The sequence below is a fragment of the Stegastes partitus genome, unplaced genomic scaffold (genome assembly GCF_000690725.1).
Source record: "Stegastes partitus isolate 25-593 unplaced genomic scaffold, Stegastes_partitus-1.0.2 Scaffold815, whole genome shotgun sequence".
In the NCBI taxonomy this organism is placed as follows: Eukaryota; Metazoa; Chordata; class Actinopteri; family Pomacentridae; genus Stegastes; species Stegastes partitus.
The window spans coordinates 34,100-44,194 of record NW_007578546.1 but is presented as its reverse complement, the minus strand read 5'-3'; the positions used below and the strand labels follow the sequence as shown (position 1 = coordinate 44,194).

At 43.8% G+C, this 10,095-nt stretch overlaps 1 protein-coding gene across 1 annotated transcript in view; it reads left to right on the top strand.

The window, feature by feature from the left end:
* Nucleotides 1-3,917: 3,917 nt before the first annotated feature.
* fgf12a (fibroblast growth factor 12a) overlaps nucleotides 3,918-10,095 on the top strand; it is a 29,628-nt gene continuing 23,450 nt past the window's right edge. The window contains exon 1 of the mRNA XM_008292511.1: nucleotides 3,918-4,008. Coding sequence (XP_008290733.1) covers nucleotides 3,918-4,008 — 91 coding nt within the window. The remainder of the gene's footprint in view (nucleotides 4,009-10,095) is intronic.

Below are 10,095 nucleotides of genomic sequence, written 5' to 3'. Positions count from 1 at the left end.
CAGCAGAAACATTTCAACCCTCAGATGTTGTAATCAGTCGTATCAAAAACCTCGGATTGATGTGCAAACACTGCAGCACAGCATCGCTTTGCTCGATGGAAAGTGTAACAGCAGTCGCAGCAGCTCTGGCATTACGACCAAGTGTAAAACCAGACTGCTGTAGCTGAAGGACATAATCATCCTCCAGGAGCAGCTGTGAGTTAACCAGTGTTTCTAAGATTTCTTTGATGTCACTGGATAGTCGTTGAAGTCACTGTGGTGGCCTTCATGCCATAGATGCACCACATTTAGGGCATTTTAAACATTCAACCAAAGCACAATACGTTCATATATGATCCACTCTGACGGCCGTTTCAGTCAAAGCTCGTGTCGCCTTTACAAGGTGAACATTTCAACCTCGCTTCTGTTGGCATATCTAGAAAGGTGAAACGAGAGAGGCCTTGTCCAGCATCTTTCCACGGTGTCATCACAGTCGGACCTGAGTTTGCTTAAATGCGGACAGGGTCGGTCTTTTTTTGGACGAGGTACAGTTACAACACATGTTGGAGGAGGGTGGAGACGGACCACGTGGATGAACGCGTCATTGTAAAAATCGGTACAACTTAACACGAAATAAGATGCAAGTCATTAATCTGTGAATCTAGCATCATGATTATATCGCTATTAAATGCAAGACTTATTTGTATTTTACACAAAAGTTCTCTGCTATTGAGAATGAAGCCTTTTTTTTGTAAATTAATTGAACTTCATCAGCTAGATAAGTTCTGTTTAGCCTCATTTATCAACTCAAAAAACATTTGAAAAGCACTGGAAGGAAGCTAATTGTATCCGAGTGCATCTTCTCTTTTTTTTTTTCCCCAGCCAACATTAAGACTGTTATAGCAGATTTTTTCTTCACCTGGGTGCCCTGATTGATCAGTTATTTGAGATCTGAGAGGACAATCTGTTCTGTCAGTGTGCGGTGAGCAGAGCAGTGCTTATTTGCTTTGGTAATATCTGAATTTATCGAGTGTGAATTAGAGAAATTAACAAATTATTTCACCTTGAGCTGCTATCGTTTTCTTTAGCCCTTCTGACGTTGGCTTTGTTTGTCTGCTTTGAATTCAAATTTAAAAAGAGTCTGAGTTTTCTTTAAAAAAAAAAAGCATGACAAGATTGTAAAATACGCTTAATTTGGATCATATATCCTAAATTTTTGCCTTACATTAGCACAGTTCAGTCCCTCTGTGTGCCCTCTGTGTCATAGCCCCATGTGCCCTCCTCTCTCTCCTCCTGTCTGATCGGCTCTGCAGTGGGACGGTACGGTGGGAGGTGAATCCACAGCACGGCACCGTCACCGTAATCTGTGACTGTGGGTCCGATGCCAGCTCCCTCCAGCCATTCTCTCTCTTTATTCCTCTCTGACCTTTTTCTTATTTGCATGGATGCTGTTGTTGAGGCATTTTGCTGACCTAATATGTCCTTTTATGTACATTGTATATATTATACACAGCGAGGGCATGTTCCCAGGGTAGTTGGTGCCATATAATTTGTTGTCCTTGTGGTGCAAGGTTACAGGAGCACAGAAATGAGGAGTGCAAAAAAAAGACATACTGTAAAATACTTCAATTGCAGCAGTGTGCTGAATTAACGCTGCAGGAGAGTCGTTGTGTTTTTATTTGGTTACCAGACAACGTTAAAAAGAAAAAATCTCTTTCCATGCATGTCAAAGAGTTGTGATGTGTCTTGACTGAAGCTGTTGATCAGATTTCAGCTCCTTCTCTCTCTCTGCTTCTTATCTTATTTCCATTTGTTTTATGTTGTGGCGCCCTCTAGTGTGGAAAGCAGCACATAGTCCTGTTAGTGTTGCAGCTCAGGAATGCTGGGCCATTGTGCACTTGAACCTTGGCTTTTGGATCATGATTCCTAACTGTAATAAGATCTTTAGAGCGTCTTAAGTAGCACACGATTGGTGATGTTTGACGTGATTATAACAAGCTTTGAGTTTTGAGTCAACATGGTTTATACAGTTTAGATCTGCATATATGACACAACAAAAGTATTTCCTGTGATTTGCCAACAACTCAGAGTCCTAGAAGTGTCCTAAAACGTAATGAGCCATAGAGCTGACTTGTCGTTTTCGCGTGATAACAAAGCGTACTTCTGCAGATCCTCGTGCGATCGCTCATTAGTTAAAGTGCTGTTTGCGGTGAAACTAAGTTCTGTTTGGTTGTTCTTGTTCATGTCACTGTCCTGTCTTATTAATTATCTGTGCTCCTTTTTTGTTTTTTGGAAATATGAAACACTAATGAACTTTTTGAACATAAAGTGCTTGCCTAGTTGCTCAAAAATGTCTGTTGTGCATTAAGCACTAATGAAGTACCTGTACTTTACTTGAGAGTTTGCACTTCATGCTACTTTATAGTCCCATTTAAATTCAACTTTGTAGTTAAAGTAGTTTTAGTAGTTTTAATATTTGATCATGATTTCAATTCTAGCACATTGTTACAACAAGTTAAACATAAATTCCTAAGTTTATTATTGCAACAGTTCGGTTATTCTCCATAAATAATACCACTGTAGGGCCTTAATATGTATTATAGTCAAGTAAAGTAGTGTTTTATGTAACTTTTGCAGGGTTTAATGTCTAATATTTGAATGAATGGTGGTAAAATCACACCATAAATGACAGTGTAGGGCCTTGATTTTGAAATTTTACACTTGTTAGAGGTTTCTTTTGTAATCCCAATCCTAATGCTTTTTAGAGGAGTCCAACTTTGGGGCTTTATAAAAAAAGTACACCCACCTAAATGACACTGTAGGGCCTTGACCCCAACATTTTACACTCGCTGAGGTACTTTTATAATGTTGATCCTAATGTTTTTTTAAAGGAGGCAACTTTGGGGCTTTATAAAAATGTACGTTGCATGTTCAGGATTTTTATTATTTGATATTTGTTTTATTGTCAAGGTGCAGTTCTTCTTCTTCTTGCATTTATCATGATTAGATTTAAGATGAATCCCTACCTTGACTAACCACAACCCTGAAATGCAACTCAGACACACGGGATGAATCACACTTGGGTGACATAATGAGCGCACAGCTGCGGTGCCGGAAGGACACCGAGGTGGCCACGGTGTGGACACCTGCTCCTCCATAACGCAGTGACTGAGCCATAAACTTTCTCCTCCTGTCAACGCATTGAGGGAAAACACCGGTGACTTTAAAGCGGGTGGGCTGCAAGCTGACGTAGGCTCCTGCGTTGTCCTGCTGCTTCCCAATAGGTTTGGAGGAAAAACAGAAGAAGGAAAAAATCACAAACTATCATCTCTCGGAACATCTGTGCAGCTCTCAACTGTCAGCTCCGCATTACCTCACCCGTGGACCGGCCTGCCACTTTTACCCCTGCAGTTTAACTTTGGCGTGCATGCTCTCTCTCTCTCTCTCCTTCTCTCTCGCTCTCTCCCCCCCTTGTCTCCCTCCCTCCCTCCCTGCTATTACGTCCGCAGCTGGTAAAGACGCGGAGGCAGGACGGGAGGGGGGCGGTGGGATGTACAGTTAAGAGCACATTGTAACGTCCTTGCGTTGCCTGCTGTGGCGGAAGAGGAGTGCGCCGTGAACGCGAATGACCGTCGGTGGACGAGAAGAGGATAGACAGAGAGAGATAGGGCTAGAGAGAGAGAGAGAGAGAGAGAGAGAGAGAGGGAGAGAGAAAGAGAGAGAGAGAGAGAGGGGGGAATCACTCAAGATGCCTCGTTTTAGCGTAATTTGTCCTGCAGACTGTGCCCTTCCGGCGTTTTGAGGGCTGCTGTGAAGCCTGTAGAGAGAGAGAGGCTGCTGGCTGGCTGGGCTACGCTATGCTGCCTGACCCTGCTGCTGTGTTGTGATAGCGTTGTCCGATTGTTTGGATTGAGGAAGGCTCCCATCAACCCAAATCAATGAGGATTCTGAGGCCATTCCTTCAGAAAGGAGCGCATATGCTGCAGTGTTTCTGTGGACAACGATCGAAGTCGACCACTATCACCAACGGTGAGAGACAAAAACACAGCACCATAGCTGCCTTTGCTTTGCATGCTTTCTCTCTTGAGTGATGAAGGAAGAGGTTGGAGGAAGAGGATGAGGAGGAGGAGGAGAGGGGGGGGGACAAATTAAAAAAAAGATGTATAGAGAGAGGATGGAGGAGGAGGATGAGGAGGAGGAAGAAGGGGGGGTGAGTGGTTTCATTAAAACACTCGAGTGTGTGAGTAACATCTTTTTTCCGAGTCTGCAGTGGAAACAGAGAGCCTCTCCTTGTGCTCCCCTCGCATCTGTCCCGAGTTTTGTGTGTGCAGTCTTGTTGCCCAGCCGCGGAGGAATAGCTCTGCTTTGGCAGGAGAGAGGAGGAGAGAGGAGGATACTTTACCACACCGAGCTATATTTGCAGACGAGCCGTGTTCCGGTGCTGCATCTGAAGCGGGCCAAAAAAAAAAAAGAAAAAAGAAAAAAAAAAAAGGACAATGCAGGGATCAAGTCATTAAACTTCAGGGGCCTGGAGAGGCAGCGTTTGGCTTTTAGGGCCCCAAACAACAGCAGGCGGCGCGTTTCAGCACCGCGGATAGCGCCATAGCAGGAGCACTTTACAGGCCCAAAGTTTGCATGGCTGTTAGTGGATCTATATTAGAAATGATTGATTATATCTTGTGCAGGAATCCCTCGTAAGTCAGTTAAAACTTACTGGGTATGAGTTCAAAAATAGTCCCCAAACTTCACTTTTTTGGCTTTAATGCATGTCATATTAGAGAACTCATCAGGCATCTCACTTTGGAACAGTTCATAACAAACAATGCTAGACCTAATAATGCACAAAAAAAAAACTACATGACTTGCACACGCAGGCCGGCACACCGCCACCACCGACCAGCCTTTGGCAACAAGCCTAAGATCCCCTGCCATGTCCTCTACTCATGTCTCAGGCAATTCACTGCATTGCCACTGCTGTTCACTCATAACACAAATCTGCCGTCTCCACAGGCGTTCGACGAGAATGCCGTTTTACTGGGAGACAAAATGCAAACACCTTCTCCCGGCCTCCTCTTAGCAGCTAGCTGGAGCGGCTCTCTCAAATTCAGGGCAGACAATTAGAAACTCCATTAAGCACAGTTGATTCCTCTGAGGTGGTTGGACCAAAAGCAGCACGCACACTGGGATCTGTGGGGCTCGGATATAAAGTACTATCAGTCCTTATCCTGCATCTCTGCTCACTGTTACATGAACCTTCTGACCTCAATCAGAACTTTATGAGTCAGCTCATAGGTGTTGACGAAAAAAAACAAAAAAAAGGGATGCAAAGCAGGGATGCATCAGTTTAGCTGCTTTAAAATGAAGCTGTGTCAGGGTGAAGAGTTTGTTCAAAGTTTCTTGCATTTACAAGTTTCATCTTTTGGGTTTCTGTTTTCGCATCGTTATGTCTGTTTGTCAAGAACTCCTGAGGAGGAGTTTGAGGGATATGTTTCAACTAAGAGCCAAAATATGAAAGCGAGCGTCTTGTATTTCAAGCAGACATTGCCCCGTCAGCGGTTACTTTACTGACTCTCTGATTCTACAAGAATATTCTCCATAACTGTGCACATTTTTAACAGACAGAGCAAATTACTGGTAAAACAAAGAGGTATCAGACACCTGACTGTCTCGAATAAGGAGCCAAAATCAGCAATCTTCACGCCAACATCTTCTCCAGTATACTTTGACCAGTGCAGGTTCATGGAAAGCAGCAGGAGCAGAGTGGTGTTTTTTTTGTTCAGGTTCAGGCACTAAGCCAGAATTACCTCCTAGGGATTTCTGGTGGAAGGTGTTTTTTTGAGTAGGCTTAAATGTTTGCACCTGCTTTCCTTTGTAGTGGTAAGATTTGCACCTGGCTTTTCTTGTATCAGAGTTAACCCTCTGGGGGCATCTCCTGTTGTGGAAACGCAGCGCCCGGGGCAACAAGTTTGAAGAAGGCAAACACACCCAGTTGTTATAAACCCTGCTTTACCCTTTAACTATTCATAATATCGCGTGGCAATACGGCAGCATACATATTCAAGTAGACCAGGTGTTCTGAAAAATGATATGCTTGTATCTTCCTGTGCTGAATTTATACATTTTTAATACGGTAAGAAATCCGAAGCAGCGGTATAATGAAGCGGTCAAGAGCGCAGAGGGTCCCCAGTGCTGTAGTTGGGGTGTTTGAATTGCAGGATATTTATAGTTCACACGTTTTTTTTTCTTTTCTTTTTTCAACCTTAGTGCTTCCAAACCCATATGCATTGTGTTTCTCACTCACACCAATAGTAGTGTGTACGGTGGGTGGCATAGAGTAAAAAAAAAGTGATAAAACCTTGTCCTCATTTGTGTGTTTCTTGTAATAGCAATCCAGTGCTTTGTAGTGTTCAGTGACTGTTTACTTGATAAAACATCAGATTTCATTTCTGGACAACTTTTATTTTGGGGTTTTTGTAAAGCATCAGCATGTATTGTTTTGCACAGTGGGGACAGTAAATGCTGGCTTTGTGTCTGTTCTAGCATTTGTTGCATATTCGCTCACATTCTGCTGCACAAAAACGCCACTCGAACGACACCCCGTTTGTCGTTTCCATCCGTGCAGTTTGGGCTTTAACAGCATATTCCTTCTCTCATTTGCATGACGATTTGTGCTACAAGTGTAGTAACGAGCATCGTGAGCCGCCGAATCTGTCACATTTCTGCTCTTTGCCTCCCGCAGACTTGGCAGGAAGGGTTCAGCAGACAGCACACTACGAAAACTAGTTCCAGCTATTGTGAGTCAACAAATCTGTGAGGTATTTCAAGGACACACAGAAGTGACTGACTTCAGAGAATGGAAACATCCACTAGTTTCTCCCCTGAACGTGCGTTTGCTCTCCACATGGGGGCAGCAGGAATAAAGAAGTGGCTCTGAACAAGTTGGCATCTGTGGCAGAGGGCCACAGGGACGCTGAGGCTTTGGTTTGTTTCAGTTCATTTAGCTGTCACGCTATGGGGTAATATTTCTTCATCTAGCAAGAAAATGTGGAACACAAGACTGTTTAATAAGAGAAAAACAAACCAACTGTACACTTATTACATTTAACACATTGCACTTTCTTCACTTTATACTATTTTTTAATCTTTTTTTTTTCTCCTGTGAAAGCACAAACACATTTAAAGAAATCACAATTGCTCTGACTGAACTCAGCCAACCTGAATCATTTCAGCCATCAAATTAAATAATTGCTTCGTATTATCTGCAGTCCATTTCATAGCAGGAGTGTTTTATTGCTTGTGGATGTATCTCTACCGGAATGAAGTGAACATCAATTGTCTCTGGTAGAAGGAGGAAGCCTAGCAGATCCTCATTAGGGAATACTTTATCTTTTCCTGACAAAGACGTATGTCCATGTCTGTAGCGCTCTATACTCCACTACAAGGTCCCTCCCATTTCTGAGAAAAAATCCCTTTGTACACCCAACCACGAGCTGATTTTCCTTTTTCTAAGAAGTGCACAGTATATCATATTGCTGCATATCATTCGGAATGATTAATGTTTTATTGAAATTTTTATTGATATTTCTTTACACCGCAGTGGCATATTAATTTATACCACTCACTGGAAACTCAATGGGAATACAAAGCTGGATTTACAGATTTTGATTTAGAATGACTCCAACTTTCTTTTTTTTTCTTGTCTATCTTACTGTGGGAAAACAATGGTTTTATCTGCCCTCCATCTCTCTCTCTCTCTCTCTCTCTCTCTCTTTCTCCCTCCCCCTCCCCTCTCTTTCTTACCCTGTCTTTCACATACACATGGAGAAACCAGCAAATAACTAACCAGGGTATCAGCACTTCACATTCGACTCCTTCATCCATTATATCCAAACCTTACGTAAGGGGGACAGACAGTGGCAGTCAAAAGAAAATCTCTCTGTCCGTCTCTCACTGTTGCTCTGCCTCTCTCTCCCCTCTCTTGCTGTCTCTACGGATTGGGTTTGGAGAGAGAATGTCAAACCAAGTCCTAGAAAAAGCCTCTAAATGTTTCATGCTGTTTCATCATGGGGACGAGAAATGTTTGCTGCTTGTCTTCTTCCTCCCACTGTGTGATTGAGAGTGGTGTGCGAGCTCTTTAGTCCGTGCAACACCTGACATGAAAACCAGAGGCATGCTGCACGGAGGTGCATACAAATAGACGTTTGCAGGCTTTTACGTTGATTTACCTTTACTTTGGCATAGCAGTAACCTTAATAAGAATGAAGACATGGCAGTTTAAAGTTGTGCTCAGTGACAAGAATCAGTTGGTTTGCATTTGTCCTCAATCAGATGTGACATATCGGATAGAAATATGCTCTTGTGCTGCATATGCTCATGAACCAAAGGGCTGAGAGGTGTTTTGAAGGGAATTTATTGTTGCAGTGTTTCTTGTTGATGCTGTATTTCATTTCATATCACATCCTCATATGAACCCATGTCTTGTGTCACTGTCTGGATCTTCTTTTTTTTTCTTGCTCCTGCTCTGTGTGCAGAAACCTGTTGCAGGTAATCTCTTTATCCAGACTAAATATGTTCTTTGTGGCACGTGTGTCCGCGGGGTTTTACAAAATAAAATGCGTGCAAATGCCCCTTAGGCATAAGCTGTGCTGGTGAGAGTATGCACACTGTGCAGCATAAGCCAAAGCTGATTAAGATTTATCTATTTGCCATGCACGGGGGGGCTTTCTTAACAGTTTAATGCAGCCCTCTTGCTGACCGGGTTTGACGCGTAATTGAAACAGACAATTGCGTGATGACCCGCTCCATTTTAGATGTGCACCCAAAGGATTCACATGCACGAGCACCCATTTCTAATCCAGCTGTTGCCCCCTTCTCCTCCTTTCTATTTATTTATTTTTGGTGTTCTATATGCACAACTTTTCACCTACAGAGATCATGCATCTTCCCCTGAGAATTCCTAATACGAACCTCAATCACGTATGATTGCGTTAAAAGAGTTGGAGAGGGAGAGGGGGGTGTGTAGGAGAGAGAGAGAGAGAGAGGGAGAGAGAGAGAGAGAAGAGAGACAGCGAGGGAGAGAGAGAGAGAGAGAGGGAGAGAGAGAGAGAGGGGAGGCTATGGACCGCGACCATTCACTCGCAGCATCCATTCGGGACGCGCTGGAAATAATGCTCCGGCTACTTATTATTTGCGCGCTACAACAAAAAGCACTTCGGCGTGTGTCAGCCTCAACTAATTGTTGCTTTTCCAGACAAGAATCTCTCCCTGCAGACTTGAATTACATCTCTGCAGCATCCTTTGCAGAGTAGCCTCTGCTGCCGATTCCATTTTTTTTCTCTCTCCCTCTTTCCCCCCCATTGCATTTAAGAGGGTGCCATCGACGGAACCGGAGACTGGGCTCACAGATCTGGACTCCCTCCCTCCCTCCCTCCCCCTCAGCCTCCTGCACCAGCATCCTGGATGGACTATATAGCAAGCGGACGCTCTCATTCATCGATGTGCATGGAGTAAATAATTAGAGGGAGGAAGGAAAAAAAAAAAGTTATCCAGCCACGCACAAGCGTTTTTTTTTTTTCTTTTTCTTTTGCGCTCGGGTTTCGGCTGATTCTGAACAGGGATCCAGAGGCATAGGGCTGGTGTGCAGATGAGGAATACGAAGTCGTGCTCGTCAGACGCGGCGCTGTTCACCTGGAATACCTGAAGCTTCTCCAATGACAAGCAGCTGCAGCAACTTATAAACACTGTTGCATGTTTCCACGGCTGATTTCTCGGCCCCCCGTGGCCCCGTAGCCCCGTCGATTTATGTTGCGTTTAAGATCGGAGCCCTGAGCGGCATCAGAAACTCGCAGCAGCTGAATTACATGTCCACCACCACCACCCCTCCTCCTCCTCCTCCACCTCCTCCTCCTCCCCTGGATGAGGATGCTTGCCTTGAAGCGCAATGATGCCCGGGACTCGAAGGATTTTCTGATCAGGATGACATTTGGTTGAAACACTCCGACGCACAGAATAAACGCTCCTTTTTTTAAAAAAACGAAAAAAAAAATATTTTTTTTATTATTATTATTTTAAAAATTGTGCGCTGAAGGGGCTGCATCGGGATCCGACCTCTGTCGA